This window comes from Myodes glareolus, chromosome 17, assembly GCF_982192425.1.
Source record: "Myodes glareolus chromosome 17, mMyoGla1.1, whole genome shotgun sequence".
Classification (NCBI taxonomy): Eukaryota; Metazoa; Chordata; class Mammalia; order Rodentia; family Cricetidae; genus Myodes; species Myodes glareolus.
The window spans coordinates 68,172,443-68,195,374 of record NC_142042.1 but is presented as its reverse complement, the minus strand read 5'-3'; the positions used below and the strand labels follow the sequence as shown (position 1 = coordinate 68,195,374).

The 22,932-nt window shown below is 52.5% G+C and overlaps 1 protein-coding gene and 2 long non-coding RNA genes across 4 annotated transcripts; 1 reads left to right on the top strand and 2 right to left on the bottom strand.

Annotated features, from left to right (window-relative positions):
• Window positions 1-114: 114 nt before the first annotated feature.
• On the top strand, window positions 115-20,198 carry Insrr (insulin receptor related receptor). Of its 2 annotated transcripts, none has more exons than XM_087897400.1 (22): window positions 115-675; window positions 3,814-4,365; window positions 5,778-6,081; window positions 6,165-6,307; window positions 6,448-6,592; window positions 7,527-7,741; window positions 7,905-8,031; window positions 12,955-13,193; window positions 13,659-13,826; window positions 13,912-14,107; window positions 14,269-14,310; window positions 14,399-14,619; window positions 14,860-14,996; window positions 15,076-15,238; window positions 15,364-15,469; window positions 15,997-16,049; window positions 17,322-17,551; window positions 17,921-18,031; window positions 18,130-18,289; window positions 18,562-18,691; window positions 18,824-18,958; window positions 19,299-19,436. In XM_087897400.1, the coding sequence occupies exons 1-22, from the start codon at window positions 588-590 to the stop codon at window positions 19,303-19,305; spliced, it is 3,672 nt and encodes a 1,223-aa protein (XP_087753526.1). In that variant the 5' UTR covers window positions 115-587; the 3' UTR covers window positions 19,306-19,436. The 2 variants fall into 2 exon arrangements, with proteins under 2 accessions (XP_087753526.1, XP_085534224.1); XM_085678098.2 differs by having other exon boundaries at window positions 116-675; window positions 19,295-20,198.
• LOC148119510 (uncharacterized) lies at window positions 9,498-10,528 on the bottom strand. The gene is made up of 2 exons (XR_015735232.1): window positions 10,441-10,528; window positions 9,498-9,731 (listed from the first exon to the last, which is right to left on the bottom strand). It is a non-coding gene; the product is annotated as an uncharacterized LOC148119510 (long non-coding RNA).
• Window positions 13,489-15,490, bottom strand: LOC146891338 (uncharacterized). The gene is made up of 3 exons (XR_014997727.2): window positions 15,431-15,490; window positions 14,014-14,114; window positions 13,489-13,522 (listed from the first exon to the last, which is right to left on the bottom strand). It is a non-coding gene; the product is annotated as an uncharacterized LOC146891338 (long non-coding RNA).
• Window positions 20,199-22,932: the final 2,734 nt, after the last annotated feature.

Here is a 22,932-nt window from a genome sequence, read left to right as displayed (position 1 = left end):
TCCCTCAGTTGACAGGCTAAATATTTTTACTTGACTTTGTGGGAGGGGCGGAGAGAACAGAGAAATCCGCACAAACCAATCCGTTTCTGGAAAGGGCGGGAGCTTGGCGAGGTCCCTGCGTTCCTGGCCCGGGAGCCGCAGCGAACAGAAGCTGGAAGTCCGTACGCCCAGGAGGGTGCCGAGTCTCAGGGTGGAGTCTTGCGCTCCTCTTGACTCAGCCGCAGCCCCTCCGGACGCTCCCGGGGCTTTCTCTCCGCCTCCCCTCGCGCGACTGTGCGGGCCATGAATCGTCGTGTTCTGAATTCTGGGTCAATTTCTTCCTCTGGAAGCCTCTCTGAGGGTCTCCTGCTTCTGACTGCATCTCCCTCTGTTCCAGCCTCTGTCTCTGGATCATACTGAAGCTGTGTGCAGCTGCCTGGCACAGCGTTTGATTCCTCTGGTCCGGAATTCTTTTCTATCTTGGTTATCTCTACTTGAGATTTCCAATCCCTTTGCCCCTGTACCTCACTCCCCACTCCGGAACCTGGGTCTGCATCCCATGAGACCCTTTTTCCCAGCAGGACACCTGGAGGACACTCAGGGCTGAGATGACGGCAGTGCCTGCTCTGTGGCCCTGGGGAGTACACTTGCTAATGAGCCTGCTGTCCTTGGGATCTGGCCTGGACACAGTAGAGGGTGAGTCCCCAACATCGTCTTTCCAACCCCATCTCGCTCCGAGAAAACTTCTATGTTGTCTTTGTTTGATTTAGTTTTTCAAGACAGGGTTTCTCTGTGTAGCCCTGGCTGTCCTAAAACTCACACTGTAGACCAGGCTGGCCTTTAGAGAGCCACCTGCCTCTGCTGGGATTAAAGGCATGTGCCATTACCTCTGGCTTCTATTTAATCTTTATTGGAACTCAAAGACTAGGGCTAGCCCTCAAAAGGACTTTTCACTAGGGAAAAAAAAATCTTAAATGAAGAGTTTTCTCTCTCTCTCAGCTTCCTAAGAGTTAAGGAGTTAGAAATTGAATGAACCCATTGCTATTTGTGATGCCGCTATTCCAGGAAAGTCTGAGTTTGAACCAAAGTGAGACTGTGGGAATCAGAAGTCTTCTCTAGGGCCACTAAATGATAAGGGGTAGCCTGGGACCAGCAGCTGACACCAGGACCATTAAAGCAATTGACCTTTTGTGCTGATAGCAGGCTCAGAGGCTGAAGAGGCAGCTCCAGGGCAGGTCCTGAGCTCCAGCTTTAGTCTGCCTGAGACAGGACTGCCTACCCTCTGTGCCTCAGTGCTGTTCCTCTGACACACACTTCCCACCAAAGGCATCCAGGAAGTGTGAGTGGTCCGTGCAGACCAAATTGCCTTCAGAGGGTTGCCAGAAGCTGCGCGGGAAATGGAATCAACTGAAGAGAAAGGATTAAGTGTACTCCTTCATTCTCTAATCTGCCTTTGTCCTCCACACAGAGAGCTTGGGAACTCAGCACTCTGAGAGTGTGAAGGGTCTTAGGATGCTCTTCTGAGTGGGGCTTCCAAGGTCAAGGCAGGGGCTTCCTTTCCTGTACAGATAATACAAATGGACCAGGGTAAGGTGCCCTCTGAAAGGGGCCAGTCACAGAAGATTTGCAATGCATGGTGATCTGCCTGAGCACCCTACCCCTGCCCATTCTGTGCCAGCACACTGCACAGCAGATGCCAGGCAAGAGCACAGTTGTCAAAACAAAGCATGCAAATCCTGGGACTTAGTGTTTGGTCAAGGAGCACAGCTGCTGTTTCCCAGCAAAGCTCTCCATAGAGCCTGTCCTGAGGAAAGGCAGGGGTTAATCTGAAGAGGTCTTGGATTTGTTTTTCCAATGTTTCACATTAGGGGAGCTCTGGAGAGGCTAAGGCATGATGGGAAGCAGAGCACCTGAGGGAACCCCCCACCTGCCTCAAAGAACCTAATTGGCTTTCCTAGAGAGAACAGAAGTGTTTTTCCTCTTTTTTGGTGTGTGTGTGTGTGTGTGTGTGTGTGTGTGTGTGTGTGTGTGTGTGTGTACCTACCTTGCCTAGTGTGTGCACAAGCAAGTGGGCGTGGGCGTGCACACACATCCAACAGCTGGAGAGTCGAGCATCAACCACAGAGAGAAAGTACAGGGAGCCAGGCTTTCCATCCTGTTTGTCCTTGACAAGCCCTGAGCCAGGGACAGGGCTAGTCTGTATGGGAGAACGTGCGGTGTGGTGTGGTGCCATTGTGGGACATTTCTGGAGGGCCAGATGAGGAGAGAGGAAACAGACCTGGATGTTAAACTGGAGCATTCAGATTGTGTTTTCTACGAAGACCTGCAGGCTCTCCTCAGGAGCAAGTGGGGCCAAGCATCCAGCCCCTACAAGGAACTTAGCCTTGAGAACAGAGGTGAATGGACTAGGTCCCAAAGGAAAGGGTAGACTTGGGATCCAGATGTTGCTGGCCCATACTCCCTGAGTACCCAGAGGTTCCAGTCCTGATCTGGGTACCATGGAGATGCAAACTGGACTTAGAACAGCCAGAGCTCTCAAGAGAATGGTGGAAATGCAGGCAGCCCTCTGGGAATCTCGTGACTCGCTGCTGAGCTCCAGCCAGAGAGCTATGGAAAGGACACCAGCCCCCAGGATTGCAGGTCAGAGACCTACGGAGCTTTTCTGGGTTTGAGGCTGGAGAGATAAATGGGCACCAGCTTGTCTACACCCCAGAATGTTGGGCTGAGGAAGTAAAATGAGGGCTGTTGGCAAGGAGAAGCCATGGAAAGTACCTTCAGAGCAAAAACCGATTTCTTACTGGGGAGCTGGCTCCCTGAGGACAGGGAGAGAAGCTCATGCTCAGAACTCACTCAGTACACACTCAGTATGCACTCAGTACTCACTCAGTACACACTCAGTACTCACTAAGTACTCACTCAGTATACACTCAGTACTCACTAAGTACTCACTCAGTACACACTCAGTACTCACTAAGTACACACTCAGTACACACTCAGTACTCACTCAGTACATACTTGGTACACACTCGGTACACACTCAGTACTCACTCACTAAGTACTCAGTACACACTTAGTACTTACTCAGTACTCACTCAGTACTCACTCAGTACACGCTCAGTACTCACTCAGTACACACTCAGTACACACTCAGTATACACTCAGTACTCACTCACTCAGTACTCACTCAGTATACACTCAGTACTCAGTCACTACTCACTCACTACTCACTCAGTACTCACTCAGTACTCACTCAGTACTCAGTCAGCTCTCAGTCAGTACTCACTTCCTTCCAGGCACATTGTGCGTTCATTTTCTCCCCAAGCATTCATAGGGCACCAATCTTGCATTAGGCACTACACATGAACCAGTATAAAGTAGTAAATTAAAAAAAAATTCCTGCCCTCGTGAGGCTTGCAATAAGCAAGACAAATGAAGAAATTACATATAAGTTAGTTGGGAGTTACAGGGAAACCAGATGTGGTACACAGACTCAGGAGGCAGAGGCAGGAGGACAGAGTTCCAGGCTACCAGAGTAAACACCATGGGTTGGGGATGTACCAGCACTGACCCCCAGAAAAGAGCAGGGGGAGACTGGTTTAAACAAGATAGTGAGAGGAGCTGATTTTAGGAGCCGGGGGAGCCACATAAGGGAACACAAACACTAAGCCAAGACTCCGACTGGCTTGTTTGGGAGGAGGAAGCTCTTCATTAGAGCCCAGCTTGGTGCCCTCCATGCTGTGTCCTCCTACTTGTCAGTGTGGTGCCCCCTCCAGAGCTCCCAGGACAGGTCTCGGTCTGCGCTGTTCTCATCTGCCCGCCCAAATGTGTCTACAGTGTGTCCCAGCCTGGATATCCGCTCTGAGGTGACGGAGCTTCGCCGGCTGGAGAACTGCAGCGTGGTGGAGGGTCACCTGCAGATCCTTCTCATGTTTGCTGCCACTGGAGAGGACTTCCGAGGCCTCAGCTTCCCGCGCCTTACTCAGGTCACAGACTACCTGCTGTTGTTCCGAGTCTATGGCCTGGAGAGCCTTCGAGACCTCTTCCCTAACCTTGCTGTGATCCGAGGTGCGCGCCTCTTCCTGGGCTACGCCCTCATTATCTTTGAGATGCCCCACCTACGGGACATTGGGCTGCCCTCGCTTGGGGCTGTGCTGCGTGGGGCTGTGCGTGTGGAGAAGAACCAGGAACTCTGCCACCTCTCCACCATTGACTGGGGCCTGTTGCAGCCTGCGCCTGGCGCCAACCACATTGTGGGGAATAAGCTGGGCGAGGAGTGTGCCGACGTGTGCCCTGGTGTGCTGGGTGCTGCTGGCGAGCCCTGTGCGAGAACCACCTTCAGTGGGCACACTGACTACAGGTGCTGGACCTCCAGTCACTGCCAGAGAGGTGGGCACGTGCACAGAACATGACTGCAGCACAGGGAGGTGGGGCTCTTCCACCTTTTGCTATTGTTTGGTTTGTGAGCCAACATATAATGTAGCCCAGGCTGGCCTGAAACTTGACATGTGGCTGAGGTTGCCCTTGAACCCTAATTCTTCTGTCTCTTAAGTGCTGGGATTACAGATATATGTCTGGCTTGCGACCATTGTTTTCAAACCATTACCCTTCCTATGGGACAGGTACCCTTATTATCCCACTTTACAGGAAAGGAAACTGAAGTTCACAGAAATTAAATAATTGGCATGACATCAGGCAGGCACAGAGTAGGTAAGGAGGGGCTTTGGGAAGAGGGTAGACACAAGTGGACAGAAGTCAGCCCAAGAAACCGTCTTCTGGGGCAGCAGCCAAGGATGCAGCCAGGTGGCCCCTGCGGCGTTGACCTCTGCTCTCTAGCCAGCATCTCCACCTGTCTCCTCTGGGTGACGATAGGGAGTGAGGAGCCTGCACAGCGCCAGCGCTCTGCTCCCAGGGATGTGGTCTCAGCCCCATGCCATCAGGGGATGCACTGGTAGCAGTGAAACAGAGATGAGGTGTTGGGAACAGAATGGAGAAGGAAAGGATGGAAAGACTTGGACTGGCAAGGGAAAGTCCGGGACCTAGGAAGTACACTAGCGGAGGCAGAAGGAACGTAGTGGGCAGCGGGGTAAGATCTTCCAGAGGCCAGGAGCAGATCTGAAGTCCCCTAGCCCAGGAGTCGTTCTCACACAGCTCAAAGCCTGCGCCTCGCCTCGAGCCTCAGCTCCAGGACGGAGAATAACAAGAGCCCTGCTGTATCAGCAGTGAGCGGCCTCCCTGTTGGCTGTAAACACAGCTGCTACATGTCCTCTCAATTTGTGTACCATGTCAACAGGCCCAGGCTGGACCCACCTTGCCCTGGCCTAGCTGATCAGGAGTAGCCAGCTGATTCTCCTTGGCACTATATCAAGTCACCACGGGACAGCCTAGACAGGACAGCAGGCTGCAGAACAGCAATCCTGCTGGACAAGGTCGCTGCTCCATCCTGAGTTCTGAGACTTTTTTTTCTTTTTCTTTTTTTTCCTCCTGAGGGAGGGTCTCTCTGTCCAGCTTAAGCTAGACTAGAACTCACAAGACCAGGCTAGCCTCAAACTTACACAGAGATCCAACAGCTTTTGTGTCCCAAGTGCTGGGATTGCAACACAGCCTAGCCTGAGTTCTGATACTCTCAAGGTGGAGGACAGAGAGAGGCCTTCAAGCATCCATGATGCAAGGAAACAAAGTCAGTAGTGTCACCTGGTGCTGAGAGGGTCACCTCAGGATGGGGTGGGCCAGGGTTGGAAAAGGACATTGTTGAGGGGTTGCCAAGAGGCAGGCAAAGTCTAACGGCCCTCTGCCCACAGTGTGTCGCTGCCCCGGCGGGTTGGCCTGCACAGCAGGAGGTGAGTGCTGCCACAATGAATGCCTGGGGGGCTGCAGCCAACCTGAAGACCCTCGAGCCTGTGTAGCTTGCCGCCACCTCTACTTCCAAGGAGCCTGCCTCCGGACCTGCCCTCCGGGCACCTACCAGTATGAGTCCTGGCGCTGTGTCACCTCTGAGGTCTGCGCTCATCTGCGTAAGGTGCCTGGCCGCACCGCCACCTTTGGCATCTACCAGGGCAGCTGCCTGGCTCAATGCCCTCCGGGCTTTACCCGCAATAGCAGCAGGTGAGGGACATACCCTTGGGACTGCCGGGAGGCCTGAGCCGTTTCGTCGGCCCAAAACTCAGGCTGTCTACTTGTCCTGCCAGCATTTTCTGCCACAAGTGCGAGGGACTGTGCCCCAAAGAGTGCAAAGTCGGCACAAAGACCATCGACTCTGTCCAAGCCACACAGGATCTGGTGGGCTGCACCCACGTGGAGGGAAGCCTCATCCTCAACCTTCGCCAAGGCTGTCAGTACTCTTCCTGACCACACCCTTTCTCCTAACTGCAGTCCATGCATGGCTTCCCTCATCCAGGGTCCTATGCCTCTGTCCCTCCAGTTCCCTACCCTTCCCCAACCCTACTCCAGTCCTATCTTCCTCATCCTCAGACAACCTGGAACCCGAGCTTCAGCACAACCTGGGGCTGGTGGAGACCATCACCGGCTTCCTCAAAATCAAGCACTCTTTCGCACTCGTGTCCCTGGGCTTTTTCAAGAACCTCAAACTAATCCGGGGAGACTCCATGGTGGATGGGTAAGGGGTCAGAAATCAGCCTGACCAGCCCCCTTTTCCTCAACCTTCTTGGAACACTAGTGAAGAGAATGGGTTCTGAAATTAGTTTGCTAATTACTAGCCGTGTGAGTGTGGGGAGGCTACTTGACTTCTCTGGTTCTCGGGTTTTCCCTCTGTAAAAGGAAGCTTTGTGCTCTAGGATTGTGATAACTACGTACGCTGTTGTGTATGAAGTGCTTTAAACGGTCCCGGAACACAGTATACGCAACACTGGTTCTGTGCTCTTCCATAACAACAGGCCATGATTGAAACACCTGGTCAGTTTGGTTGCGGAGTGCACCTGACTGGGTGTAAAATCATTCCTTACCACCTAGGAACTAAGGCCTGATCACAACGTTGTCAGTAGTTTTCAAAATAAAAAGAAGTTTATCTGGGCAGTGGAGGTGCACACCTTTAATCCCAGCACTCAGGAGGCAGAGGCAGGTGGATCTCTGTGAGTTCGAGGCCAACCTGTACAAGAGCTAGTTCCAGGACAGGCTACAAAGTTTCAGAGAAACCCTGTCTTGAAAAAAAAAAAAAAAAGTCTAAATTGTCACCAGTCAAGTGGTCCCTGTGGCTTCTTCTGTCTCCTCTTCACCACTAGGTGTACCTATAGCCAAACTGGCCGGCCGGCTCCTGTGTCCTCACAGCCAGTGCTGTTAAAGTGATATGAAGGAGGAGAGGGACATAATGCTGACCCTTCATTAGTGAGGTCCGCAGAGGGGGCGGGGAATTTCAGGATGCCACATTCCTAGTCAGTGGCACAGAGAGGGTGCCCCTGAACCCCTCGTGGATGTGAGTGGACCGCAGATTACACCTGTGCCCAGTGCAGCTTCTGCAGGGGAATCCATGAGCCAGCCCCTCTTCTGCCCCAACCCCTGCCACCTTGCAGAGCAAGGCACCCGGCTTTCTCCAGGAACTACACACTCTACGTGTTGGACAACCAGAACCTGCAACAGTTGGGGTCCTGGGTGACTATGGGGCTCACCATTCCTGTGGGTAAAATGTACTTCGCCTTCAACCCACGTCTCTGCATGGAGCACATATACCAACTGGAGGAGGTGACAGGGACCAGAGGACGGCAGAGCAAAGCTGAGATCAACCCCCGCACCAACGGAGATCGCGCTGCCTGTAAAGACCTGCCCAACCCCAGGAGTACAAGCAGGGCAACACGCACGCACTAAGACACGGGGGAGGGGTCACCCAAGAGGATGAGAAGCCGTGGGGTCGGTGTCAGTCAGCACGAGCCTGTGACGGGCGTGTGGAGAGAATGCTTTCCTTTTGCCCTACCCAGGCCAGACTCGAACTCTGCGCTTCGTGTTCAACCTGACTGAGGCGGACCGCATCTTGCTGCGCTGGGAGCGCTATGAACCTCTGGAGGCCCGGGACCTGCTCAGTTTCATCGTCTATTACAAGGAGTCGTGAGTAGAGAGTGGTGCCAGACAGAGGACCCTAATCCCACCCCACTTTGAGACAGGGCCTTACTATGTAAATCAGCGTCCAACTCTCAAAAGATTCCTCTGCCTGAATCCCAGCCTCCAAGAACGCCGAGGTTCCAGGCCTGTGTGCTATGCAGAGTCCAATTATTTTCAAACCAAAGGAGGTGAGGGCACGTCCCGGCTGGGCTACCGAGAGCCCGAAGGCTAGGACCCACAGTCACATACTGCCTGGATCTGTCTCACCTTCTTTGTCCTCCATGCCTCCGTTTCCCCCCACCAAGTGAAACGAAGAGGACAGCCAGGATTTCTGAGAACCCAGAAGATCATTTTGCTAGAACAGTGTGGCTAATTGAGCTTCAATCCACTGTGCTAAAGTTCTCTGCTGACCACATGCTCTTGCCCAGCAGCGGTTTGGGAAGTACCTACTAATCTGGTCATTTTAGGAGCGTTTTTACCAACATTTCATTAAAGCCTGAGGAGGGAGAAGAGCAGGAACAGACCTTCCTCCTTCCCTTCCCTCTTTCCCTTCCTTCCTTCTTCTCTTCCTCCCTTCTTCCTCTCTCTCTGTCTCTGTTTCTCTCTCTCTCTCTCTCTCTCTCTCTCTCTCTCTCTCTCTTTCTCTCCCCCGACCCCCTCAAAATAAGACATTGTCTCATGATGTAGCCCTGGCTGTCCAGAACTTTCTGTAGACCATGCTGGCCTCAAATTCACAGAGCTCCACCTGCCTCTACCTCCCAGTGCCAGGATTAAAGGCGTGGCCACCACTGCCCTCCAAGTGCCAGGATTAAAGGCGTGCGCCACCACTGCCCTCCGAGTGCCAGGATTAAAGGCGTGCGCCACCACTGCCCTCCGAGTGCCAGGATTAAAGGCGTGCGCCACCACTGCACCCCCACTGCCCCGTGCTTTCTTTCTCTTAAGTAGGTCTTCTATATCCAGGCTGCCCTCAAACTTTTTAAACTTACCCTCTTATTTTCAACCCCAAAGTGCTAGATTACAGAAGTTCATACCATAACCCATTTATGTGATGCTGAGAGTCAAACTCCAGGCAATGTGCATGCTAGTCAAATATTATACCAACTAAGCTACACTCCAGCCTGAAATGGGCTATTTCTTTGGAGAGAGTGGACTGCCATTAGCAAGAGAGGTACCACAAGGAGGACTTCTAAAACAAGTGTCAGTGACAGGCGTCCCAGCCAAGCCTTTGGCACAGTCCTAAGAACAACATGGAGGCTAAAACAAGCGAATCCTAAATTCAAGGCCCACATGGTCTGCCTAGTGAGATCCTGTCTCAAAATGAACAGTAGATGGAGCTCAGTGGCAGGATGCTTGCCTAACATGAGAGGTTCCGGTTCCATCCCCAGAACCAGGGCAAGAGTGGGAACAAGCTCAAGAGATTTCCTTATAAGATGATGATCAGGAGCAGGAAATAAGTTCTTTCCACTAGGTGATAGTAGCACACACCTTTAATCCCAGCATTCTGGAGGCAGAGGCAGGTGGATGCCTGTGAGTCCGAGGCCAGCCTGGTCTACAGAGTGAGATCCAGGACAGGCTCCAAAACTACAGAGAAACCCTGTCTTGAAAAAAAAAAAAAAAGGAAGAAGGAGGAGGAGGAAGAGGAGGAGGAGGAGGAGAAGTGCTCTCCTTGGTAGACAGGTCTGGACCATCCAAACTGGAGGTTCTTCCTGCAAATTAGAATTGAAAGGCCTTATTGCAGCAGCACCTCAGGGTCTGTCTGGAAACAAGTAGGGAGCCCACAGAAACAGGGTGCTCAACTGGCCCAGGTTCTCCCTTAGCTCAATGGCAGAAGAATGCCTAATGCAGGGAGAAGGGAGAGTGTGTCAAATATGGATCCCGGCTTCATCGAACAATCTGAGTTGACTAATATCAAGCAAGGCCTATGAACCTACATTCCTAACAAGCTCCTAACTGATGTTGAGACTCATAGGACACACCTCAAGGGGTTATTGACATGGGCAGCAATGTAAATACCTCCCTAGCTATGCTCAAGCAGTTCACAACCTACACAGCTACATGCTAGGGGCAAAGCATCTTAGGGTTCCTGAGGAAGTCTCCAAGTCAGCACCACCACTTTATCGTAAGACTGTTGTGTGTGCCCTCAGGGGCAGACCCTGAGAATCCCTGTCCAATTCTGGTTTTGACCCACACCTACTCAGTGCGTCATATCTCACAAGGCACCTGCCTTCATGATGCCCACTCTGTAACCCCCATACCAGCTCCTGGACCATCCTGCCTCTGAGTTCCAGCAAGAACAGGCACTTGGAGCTGGGCCTCAAGCCTCTCCTCGTCTCGCTCAACCAGGGAGACGGCTCAGTGGGTAAGGTGGTTTTTGCTGCCCAAGGTGAGGACTTGCGGTCAGACCCCTGAACTCACAGGAGAGCCAGGTGTGGCAGGATGCATCTGAGACACCAGCGATGAGGGCAAAGATGGTGACCCTGAGAGCTCGCTGGCCAGGCACCTGAGCAGAAAGAGGAAGAACCCATCTCAAAATACAGAAAGTGATTGAGGAAGACATTTCAGCATCGACCTCTGGTCTTCACCCACCTGAACCAGTGCACCACTGAGGGCATTCCCACCTATACACCATCACACACACACACACACACACACACACACACACACACTCATACACCTGCACCACTGAGGGCATCCCCATCTATACACCATCACACACACACACACACACACACACACACTCATACACCTGCACCACTGAGGGCATTCCCACCTATACACCATCACACACACACACACACACACACACTCATACACCTGCACCACTGAGGGCATCCCCATCTATACACCATCACACACACACACACACACACACACACACACACACTCATACACCTGCACCACTGAGGGCATCCCCATCTATACACCATCACACACACACACACACACACACACTCACACACTCATACACCTGCACCACTGAGGGCATCCCCATCTATACACCATCACACACACACACACACACACACACACACACACTCATACACCTGCACCACTGAGGGCATCCCCATCTATACACCATCACACACACACACACACACACACACTCACACACTCATACACCTGCACCACTGAGGGCATCCCCATCTATACACCATCACACACACACACACACACACACACTCACACACCTGCACCACTGAGGGCATCCCCACCTATACACCCATCACACACACACACACACACACACACACACACACACTCACACACACCTGCATCACTGAGGGCATCTCCACCTATACACCCATCACACACACACACACACACACTCACACTCACACACACACCTGCACCACTGAGGGCATCCCCATCTATACACCATCACACACACACACACACACACACACACACACACACTCACACATGCACATACCTGCACCACTGAGGGCATCCCCACCTATACACCCATCACACACACACATACACACACCTGCACCACTGAGGGCATCCCCACCTATACACCATCACACACACACAAACACACACACACTCACACACCTGCACCAATGAGGGCATCCCCATCTATACACCATCACACACACACACACAAACACACACACACACACACACATACCTGCACCACTGAGGGCATCCCCACTTATACACCCATCACACACACACACACACTCACACACACACCTGCACCACTGAGGGCATCCCCACCTATACACCATCACACACACACAAACATACACACACACACACTCACACACTCACACACCTGCACCAATGAGGGCATCCCCACCTATACATCATCACACACAAAATACACACACACAACCTTTTGTCCCTGACTCAGCATAATCCCACCCCTCTGCCTACCATCAAATAATCATATCATAAACATGGATGTAATGCCTTACAGTACCCCAAAACCTTATTTTCTCTGGTTAGAAGCTAGCTCTCCTTGTATCCTTAGAGCCTGTGGTATCTCTGCATGGCCTGCCTCCAGTCTAATCCCCAAAGTCTGCCTCAAGTATTCCCTTGAGGCGGTGGTTGTTGGTTTTGGGGATCTACTTTTAAGACATGAGAGCTGGCCTGGTGTGGTGGTACACATCTTTAATGCCAGCACTCAGGAGGCAGAGACAGGTGAATTCTGTGAGTTTGAGGCCAGCCTGATCTACATAGCGAGTTTTTGGACAGCATGAAAGCTAGGAACCCACCTCTAGAAAGGTGTTTATGGACACACAAGCACATGTAGAACCATGCCTGTAGTCTGGAAGGTTCATAGACTTCCAGAATCCATGCAGGGACTCTGACTAAGATACTCTGCCTACTGGGAGTGGTGGTGCAAGCCTATAATCATGGTAAACACTCAGGAGCCAAAGACAAAAAACAGCAGGTTCAAGACTAGGCTGGGCCACTTGGAAATACACTCGAGAACAGAACAAATCAGAAGAGAGGATTATTCTGCCCTCAGCAAGAGAGTGCTCTCTTGGTCCTAGCTCCAGAGAACGAGAATGATTCTCTTGGTCCTAGAGATGAGAATGATTTGCTTCTTTACCCATACCCACTTTCTGGGTTTTGTTTTAATACAGTACAAACCTCTTTCTTTCTCTCTCTCTCTCTCTTTCTTTCTTTCTTTCTTTCTTTCTTTATTTCTTTATTTATTTATTTATTTATTTCTGGCTATTCTCATTAGGACAAAAACTCAATAATTCCTACTAAGGATGAGGGATATTTCATTATAATTTGTGATGTGTGGCAGGATCATAAGCCCCACAGGGTGGGTGAACTGACAGAAATTCCAGCTGTGCTCACATGCAAAGTGGGGAAAGGGCTATGGCCATCCTGCATAGTGGGGGAGGTGTTAGTTAGTAGGGGTCAGGTGTGGCCTGACCCCTACCCCAACACTGGGGATGGTGTATTCAGCCCATTCCAGAACGCCACAGAACACGTGGGTCCAGATGCGTGTGGAGCCCAGAGCTGGAACCTGTTGGATGTGGAACTACCCCTCAGCCGTACCCAGGAGCCAGGGGTGACCCTAGCACCCCTTAAGCCCTGGACACAGTATGCTGTGTTTGTACGAGCCATCACACTGACCACTGCGGAGGACAGCCCCCATCAAGGAGCCCAGAGCCCTATCGTCTACCTTCGAACATTGCCTGCCGGTGAGCTGAGGGCTCCAGAATGAGATGCGTGAGTCCTAGGGAGGAAGATAGAAGCACACGGGTGCCAGACACAAGCGGGTTGGGGAACCCTACAGGGTAGAAGGTCAGATTCTTTGGCACTACCAAGAATCAGGGTATTTTCTGTGCTTGGGTGAGGCTGGGTTGGACTTGAGACAGCCGAGTGAACTCAAAATCCTGTGAAGGATTTGGAGAACTAAATCCTGAATCCTGCGCTTCTGTATAACAATATTGCCTCCCCATGGCTGGGGCCACGGCTCATTTAGGAGAGTACTTGCCTGTCGTGAATGAAGTTTCATCCATACTATTTTCTGAAACAGAGAAAGGACAGAATGATATGTAGGGAAGGAGGGCTGAAAGTCATAGATCCCTCTGGAAAAGGGGGATAGATCACACAGTGCTCAGCAGGGGCCCCACCTCTGAGCATCACCCTCTTCACAATCATAGCCCCCACGGTGCCCCAAGATGTCATCTCCACGTCCAAATCCTCTTCACACCTTCTGGTGCGCTGGAAGCCGCCAGTCCAGCGCAATGGAAATATCACCTACTACCTGGTGCTGTGGCAGCGCCTAGCAGAGGACGGTGATCTCTACATCAATGACTACTGCCACCGCGGTGCGCTGGGGGTGCCTCAGATCGGGGATGCTCAGTGGCGGGTGGACCGCTGCCTTGACTTCTCTCTTCTGCACGGTGCCCACAGGTCTACGGCTGCCCACCAGCAGCCACGACGCACGCTTCGACCGCGAAGACCCGGCGCTGGAGGCTGAACCTGAGCAAGGATGTTGTCCTTGCCAACACTCACCTCCTGGGCAGGCGCTGCCCGCACTGGAGACACAAGAGGTCACGTTCCAGAAAAAGTTTGAAAACTTCCTACATCATGCCATCACCATCCCGAAGTGCGACCTGGTTGGGAGGACCAGAGGGGCGGTACTTGGAGAGGGTGGGACTTGGTGGCAGGGGCCTATTACGGTGCGGGCCTGGCCTTGGAAAGGGTGGATTTGGAGGCGGGCGCAAAGGCAGAGCTCAACGGAGCTGATAGGTGCCCTGGCTTCCCCAGGTCCCCTTGGAAAGTAACATCCATTAACAAGAGCCCCCAAAGGTGAGCTGGGACGGAAGCGGGAGGGGGAGGGGGAGGGAGGAGGGGCTATGTGAACAGGCCTTTTGGCTCTGACGCATCCCATTTTTAGGGACTTAGAGAGGCACCGCCGGGAAGTTGGGCCTCTCAGTCTAGGAACCAACAATTCGGATTTTGAGATTCAAGAGGACAAGGTTCCCCGGGAGCGAGCGGTGCTGAGCGGCTTGAGGCACTTCACGGAATACAGGATTGACATCCATGCCTGCAACCACGCGGCACACACTGTGGGCTGCAGTGCCGCCACATTCGTCTTTGCACGCACCATGCCACATAGTAGGTGTCCCCTCACACAACTTGCACCCCCACTGCTGACTTCAAGAACTGCCCAGTCAGTGCTCTGTAAGCAGCAATTATGCCCTCCCACTAACCTTAGAGCCTCACTCTGTTCGTCCTTCCCAGTTCCCACGATTGTGGAACTTCTCCAAACTCCCCCATTGGGCCCAGTTTAGCCAGGGTTTGAAAGTGAGCAAGAAGAACTGCTTGTGGCCTGTTTGCCAGATGCCCCTCCTGCAGGAGAAGCGGATGACATCCCAGGGAAGGTGGCCTGGAAGGCAGCTGGCAGGAGCAGTGTCATCTTGCATTGGCTTGAACCACCTGACCCCAATGGGCTCATCCTCAAGTATGAAATCAAGTACCGCCGCCTGGGAGAGGTATGTACCCAGGACCCCTATCCCAGTCTGAGTCTGCACCTCCGCCCACTTCGCAGCCTGCTGTCTGTTCTATCTGCAGGAGGCCACAGTGCTCTGTGTGTCTCGGCTTCGCTATGCCAAAGTTGGTGGGGTTCAGCTGGCTCTGCTGCCCCCCGGGAACTACTCTGCTAGAGTCCGGGCCACCTCACTGGCTGGCAATGGCTCCTGGACGGACGGTGTTGCCTTCTACATCACTGGTCCAGGTAAGGCAGACTTGCTCCCCAATCTGCCCAGCTGCTCTCTGTCAGACCGGCCCATCACCCTTCTCCGGTGTTGACAGAGAAGCAGTTTCCACTCTAATCTGTCAATCCCCCCCTTCCACCTCCAGAGGAAGAGGATGCTGGGGGACTGCGCATCCTCCTCACTGTCACCCCTGTGGGGTTCATGCTGCTCACCATGCTTGCGGCCCTCGGTTTCTTCTACAACAAGAGGAGGTGACGACAAGTCCCACACACTTCCTTCCTCTTCTCGCCCTTCGCCGTCGCACACTCAGAGGGTCATAGTTTAGACAACAGAAAGGACTTCCTTAAAAACAGTAACTCTTTCCCTGGAAGGCATACAGGAGACATGCCTCTTAGCTAAGATGGTAGCTCATCTGTGTTAACCTAAGTGCTTTGTCTCCTGAGAAACACCTTGGTGTGGGCACATGAGGACTACTGGTCACCATACCGTTAGCTCAAGCTGAGAAAAAAAAAATGAAGTTGATTCTGCTGAGACAAGAGGAAACAACCCTAGGGTGTACCTGTGCAGATGTCATCAAGCCCCTCTGGGCCCACTGAGAGAGGACACCCTTATCTACCCATGACCCCACCTATTCTCGGCCTATCTGACCCCAGGACTAGGACCATGGGCAGCTTGGAAATGTTGGGACTCCCCAGAGGCCACCCTAACCAGAGCAAGCGTAGTCCCCATAATCCTGGTGTATTTATTTTTCTCCTTGATCCATTGCCTCCCATTGCAGAAACAGCACACTGTACACGTCTGTGAACCCAGAGTATTTCAGCGCTTCCCACAGTAAGTCCAGGACATGGGTGGCATGGGAAAGGGGGCAGGAGTGAAGGAGCAGAGTTCCAGGACCTTCTTGGGGAAGGTGGCTTTGAGAACAGAGTACTTCAGAAGAGAAGTCAAAGGGCTCCTGAAATATATTTGGAGCCTTTGATGGTCTGGGGGTGATGGCTTGGAAGGTGACTCAATGGGGGAAAGGTGCCCACTCTGCAAGCATGAGTTTGAATACCCAGCACTCACATAAAAAGCTTGGCATCTCTTGTGTAACTCCAGCACTGATTGTAGAGACAGCCAAGAGTCCCCCCAGAACTTGTTGTGTGCTCCCAAAGCCTAGTCAAAGCATGGAGCTTCCCGGTCCATGGGAGACTCTGTATCAATGCAACAACTCAGAAGGCACACCTGCACACTCATGCACATCACACACACACACACACACACACAGAGAGAGAGAGAGAGAGAGAGAGAGAGAGAGAGAGAACAGCTGAGAGCAGAAGAGGTGATTCACCATTAAAATATTTGTCACAAAAGTTAAGAGCACCAACTACTTTTGCAGAGAACCTGGGTTCTATTCCCAGCACTCACAGGGAGGCTCACATCTGTCTGTAATTCTGGTTCCAAAGATCCTGTCCCTTCTGGCCTTCAAGGGCACCAGGCACACATGTGGCACAACAACCAGACACTTAGACATAAAGTGCAAAAATATAATAATTAAAATGTTCTCTGCACAAGGGTGAGGACTTCAGTTCAGACTGTTTGGATCCCCAGAAATCTTCCTAGATGCTACATGGGCATAGTGACCCACAGGTAATTCCAGCCTCAGAAGGTGGAGACCAGGATCCCCAGAGCAAACTGGTGTATTGATGAGCTCTGATTTTGATTAAGAGTCCCTGCCTCAGTGAACAAGGTGGAAGAACAACTGATGATGACTTCTGACATCAACCTGCAGCCTCCACATGTCCATGCGTGTGTATGCATCACACACACACACACACACACACACACACACACACACACACGTCATGCACACATGAGAAAAGAATGACTGTCTTAATCTGAAAATAACAGTTCACTGTTTTCTGTACTGAGGAAGCCAGCATAAGCTGACTGATGCCTTTGTATGACTCTGTAGTTACCTGCATGTTGAAGCATGTGTGACCCTTTAGAAAAGTAGTTTTTTCACGTTAAAGTTCAATAATAGCTTTAGGAGGGGAAGGAGACAAGAGGCAGGTGAAGGCATGGCAGAGAGAGGCACTCTTGCCTCTGACACATATTTCTGCTCAGTGTATGTCCCTGATGAGTGGGAGGTGCCTCGGGAGCAAATATCCATCATCCGGGAGCTGGGCCAAGGCTCTTTTGGGATGGTCTATGAGGGACTGGCACAAGGGCTTGGGGCTGGAGAGGAGTCTACACCTGTAGCCCTGAAGACAGTTAATGAACTGGCCAGCGCACGGGAGAGAATTGAATTCCTCAAGGAAGCTTCCGTCATGAAGGCATTCAAGTGTCACCATGTGGTAAGATCATACCAAGGTTAAAGGCTTTGGGAAGAAGGAAAGGGTCTGAAATGAGGTCCGGGCTGGACTGTAGCAAAAACCCTAATAGGAGCAGAACCTAGTACTGAGATCAGTCAAGGTCGGGGTACAGCATTAGGTTTCCAGGGAGTTATTGGGGTCTTGAGAGGGACCAACTTCATGATTATGATGATAATCAGATATGATCGGGGTTAAGGGTTGAAGTCAGGGTCACTGTTAGGTCAGGATTATGACTGCAGTCGTGGCAGGGTGGGGGTTAGGAGAGGCATCTGAGTCGGGGTATAATCACAGAAGGTCAATTGGCCACGTGGATCAAAGAGAGACCTACAATCAAGATCTTTGTCATCCCAGGTTCGTCTCCTGGGTGTGGTGTCTCAGGGCCAGCCAACTTTGGTCATCATGGAGTTAATGAACCGTGGGGACCTCAAGAGCCATCTCCGATCTCTGAGACCTGAGGCAGAGGTTGGAACAAGGAAGATCCTGAGCCATATGAGGCTGGGGAATTGAGAAGTTGGGCACAGTGAGAGGCAGTTCTTCACCATAGCCTCTCTTGCCTGTAGAACAACCCTGGCCTTCCACAGCCAGAACTCAGTGACATGATACAGATGGCGGGCGAGATTGCAGATGGCATGGCCTACCTTGCTGCCAACAAGTTTGTGCACCGGGACCTGGCAGCCCGCAACTGTATGGTGTCCCAGGATTTCACCGTCAAAATTGGTGGTACAGTGGGGTACCAGATGGATAAGGGAAGCCTGAAGGTAGAGCTTCTTCCCCTAAGCTAGCCATAGGCGACCAGGCCTGGTGCAAAGGCTTGGCGGCCGAGTCCCCCAGTCCCTCACCTCGGTCTCCACGTCCAAGAGCAGGGATGACCTCCAGGATCCTTTGAAGTCACACCTTCCAGGATGCTCAGAGACTGGGGGGAGAGAAGGTTGAGGACTGTCTTCCAGGAGAACTGGTGATGTCTCCCATGTCCTTAAACTCTTACTTTCCAGACTTTGGCATGACCCGGGATGTGTATGAGACAGACTATTACCGCAAAGGTGGAAAGGGACTATTGCCTGTGCGCTGGATGGCCCCTGAGTCCCTCAAAGATGGAATCTTCACCACTCATTCAGACGTCTGGTAGGGCCTGGCAGGAGCAGCGGCTCCCAAGGATGTGCAGGCAGTGTCTTGGAAGGGTCTGGGGCACTTCCTCACTAGGGGTGCTGAGCAACGGGAAGGGTGCTGACTCAGGCTGTTCTCCGCATTCTCCAGGTCCTTTGGTGTCGTGCTCTGGGAGATTGTGACCTTGGCTGAACAACCATACCAGGGTCTATCAAATGAGCAGGTGCTCAAATTTGTCATGGATGGTGGAGTCCTGGAGGAGCTGGAGGACTGCCCGCTTCAGCTGTGAGTCGTGGTCGCGGCCCTTCCCGTCCTCTTCATCACCCTTGACTCCGACCCAGCTCTCCCAAAGCTTCTACGCCACTGACTCCCAGCTCTTTTATTTATTTATTTGCTTTTGGTAGACCAGGCTGGCATCAAACTCACAGAGATCCTCCTGCCTCTGCCTCCTGAGTGCTGGGATTATAAACGTGCACCACTGCCTACTGGCTACTCCCAATTCTTAACTCACCTACGTTCCTCACTTATTCCCCTCTGATCCCTTCCTTCCACCAACTGATACTCTCAGTGTGGGAGGCAGCGTGCATCTGGGCTCCCTCTAACCCCACCTCACCCTCCCAGACAGGAGCTGATGAGACTCTGCTGGCAGCCTAGTCCGCGCCTGCGTCCGACTTTCGTGCACATCCTGGATCGCATACAGAATGAGCTTCGGCCCTCTTTCCGACTCTGTTCCTTCTACTACAGCCCCGAATGCCAGCGGGGCCAGGCCTCCTTGCTGCGTACTGAGACAGAGCCTGACTCCCCCCCAAACTCAAATGGAACTTCAGACTACAGGCCCCCAAATAGGGATCCAGGACACTGAAGGTCAGGCATTCCCCAGCTGACTGGCTTCCCATGGGCAGAGAAGGCAGAACCCAATCCTTATGTCTCTGTGTTCACCTCTCATCCTGAGTCTCCCTCAGGCAGGTCAAGAGTTAGCCCAGCACTAGCAGAAAACAGGAGCCAGAAGGGGAGGCATCTGACCAGACTCAGAGTTAGACTGTGGGAAGCATGAGCAGTCATAATTGGCAGGACTCAGACCACAGGACAGGAGTGTCCTCCCTCAGAGTGAGGATGCTATTCCACTGGAGGCAGAATCCAGAGAAACACCCCCTCCAGTGTTCAGAGACAGGCCGGGAGATCTCGCTACTCACTTTGGGGCCTGCCCCTTCTTTTCCCTGTGTTCCTCTCCTGCCCTCTGCCCCACATACCAGGACAGGGCAGGAACCCTGACACTGAGCAAGTGGGTTCCCACAAGCCCTCACTTTTCTCTCCCTGCTCTGCCCAGGGACCCCAAGCTTGGTGCTCCCCTATTTTGCCTCAAGGGCACCCCTTGATGCGCAATCTCCCCCTTCTAGTTGTTTGCTGGATTCCTAGGCCTGGATGCTCAGGCTGGGAGAGCCTCACCTTCCTCCCTCCCATCTTACACCCCAGCCCCTCCAGGAAAGACTGAAAAAGACACAATAAATACCGAGGTCTGTTTGTACTCTGGTCCCAGCAACCATTATCTCCCCAGCTACAGTCTTGACTCTGGGGAGACTTCCTCTGTTCTTCCTAGGGCAGCAATAGAAGATAAATACACTGCTATGAAACATTACCTCCATGAGGACCCCAGCAGCCAGGATCCACAACAGTGGCACAGAACAGTCTTGTCACTGTGCACTCTCGTGGCCAGAAGAGGCTGTGTCAGGCCTCTCAGCAGAACCAACCAATCCTCCCCATCCCCCATCTACATTTTGTCCATCACTGTATCTCACCAATGGGCAAGCTTCCAGAGCTCACAGGACAGATTCTGAGTGGCCAGAACATGGAGTGGGAGAGGGGCTCTGATGACAATGCCTGTCCCTAGTAGTGCCCTAGCCAAGGCAGGGGACACACACTAGGTCTGTGTCCGGCTCCGTGTGGTTATTCTGGCAGACCAGAATGTCGGCTCTGTCCTGTATGCCTTTGAAGGGTGCTGAAGCTGAAGTTGCATAGCGAGTCAGTCCAGGCTTTTACGGAGCCTCAAACCCTGCACCCAGCCTGACACACCACACCCCATCCACTGAGCAGGCTTGCACCTAAGGAAGTCCTGCAGCACGTAGGGGAGTCACAGAACCATCAAGACAGAACATGAGTGGGGCAGGCGATGAGCTGTGTGAAGCCATATGCGGTTACCCTGTTTTCCTGAGACTCAGATTCTGGAGGAAAGGAGTGCTGACTCCCAAACCTTACCTAGCATTGGGACTGAAGCAACACTGACGCCTAGTGGTTGCTACCAGAAGTGCATCTATCTGGGTAATACAAAGATCTCTGGTTCAATCTGAGCTACAGAGCACACCTGTTTAAGACAAGGAAACAAACAAACAAGTAAATAGCCAACCAACCTGGACCTGGAACCTGGACACTCACACAGCACAGATACATAGCAGGTTCATCAGCCCCTCCCTCCCAAGCTCTCAACCTCCTGTGCTGGACAATATATGCTCAGGATGCCATAGCAACCTGGAAGGGTGGAGAGTGGAAAAACGGATGGTGATCTGCACGTTTGTGCTCCACCTCAAAAGATGAAAGATGAGAGGCAGCTGAGAAGGACAAGTTCTGTTGTTGGAGTCCTGAAAAGCAGTGAATTTAACAGGAAGGAAGAGAGCTAAAGATTGCCTCCAATGGGGATGCCCCAACTATGCAGGAGGCTTTGTGGAGGAAAAACATGCCTTTTTTCCTCAGGGACAACAGGAGGCCTGATAGGTAGACCTTGGAAGGAAGGATGGATACCTACCACAGAGAAAGAAAGGTTAAAAATCTAAATAGAATAAATAAAGCAACTTCTTCGCCCTCTGTTAGCTTCCAAATTCACAAATAAGTGACCGGCCACCACCCCGCAAAATGGTAGCAGGCCTGGTGGGGATGACCGAGCATGAGAGAGCAACATGCTTAGTCATGCCCTCTGCATTGTCTCTGTGGTTTTGTCAGAGGTTCCCAATCTGGCAGGAGTGTGCAGGTCAGGTGGCTTTGTAGGGGAAAGAAGAGCAGACGAGAGTCCTCCAGGGAGAAAACCTAGGGACCCGAGGAAACAGTAGAGGCGTTTGAGTGGTCCGCGGTGCAGTGGTCCGCGGTGCAGTGGTCCGAGGTGCAGTGGTCCGCGGTGCAGTGGTCCGCGGTGCAGTGGTCCGAGGTGCAGTGGTCCTAGGTGCAGGGGTCCTGGGTGCAGTGGTCCTGGGTGCAGTGGTGGTTCTAGGTGCAGTGGTCCTGGGTGCAGTGGTGGTTCTAGGTGCAGTGGTCCTGGGTGCAGTGGTAGTTCTAGGTGCAGTGGTCCTGGGTGCAGTGGCCCTCTCTTCTCCCTCACACCCCAGCCTTGTCTCTAAATTGTATCCCTGGGGCCTCTAAGTCCTGGCATTGAAGCTCCCCGATCCCATTGCAAAGGACCCTTCCAGGGTAATGAGATGCCCTGCTTCATACAGATGCAGGCTCCCACAGCTTTCTGTCTCCACTTTGCACAACGCTGGTCATCACTAGACCTGGTTTGCACCCCATGAGACTTCCCTCCCCAGCGTTGGCCTTCAATAACTTTCTGAACCAACTCCAGGGTGCTGAGTCCCGGCTGCTCTACGGTGTCATGCGTGACTGTGAGGAGCTTCCTTAGGAAAACAGAAGCCAGGGGTTTCCTCAGAGTGCACTGACCATGAAGGGTTGGCTTTAGTGCTGACACTAAAAAACAGTTGTGGAATGAATCTTCTAGCTCAGGTTGGGTGGTTGAAGGGAGGTTGGGACTGTCAGGGAAGGGGAGGGGCTGTACACAGCTTAGAGCTTGGAGCAGCTTGAAGCAAGTCCGCTACAGCTCCCCCTGTTGGTGGAATTTAAGAGAGAGCCGGATAGCAAAAGAGCCAACATTTTACAGACGGGAAGCTGGGCCTAAGGGAATTGAAATCAACTTGCTCAGAGACCCACAGATGTCACTAATAAGTGGCAGAGCTGGGGTTCAGAGTTAAGTCTGCTGACCCTTGTCCCACCCTATCCCCCGACTATAAGGTGCTGGCAGAGTACTGTGGTGGGCATGCGTCTATGGGAATGATATCTGTGGTGTCTGGACCGTCCCAGCAAGAAACAGCCTTGAGCACATAGTGCCACGTTGAACTCCATCTTCCAGCAGATCCTGACAGATGTGGAAAAGTCCCAGAGATAGGACAGAACCAGCTGTGCCCCAGGAGCCCACTGTCCCCAGGAGAGGGGCCGAGTGCTGC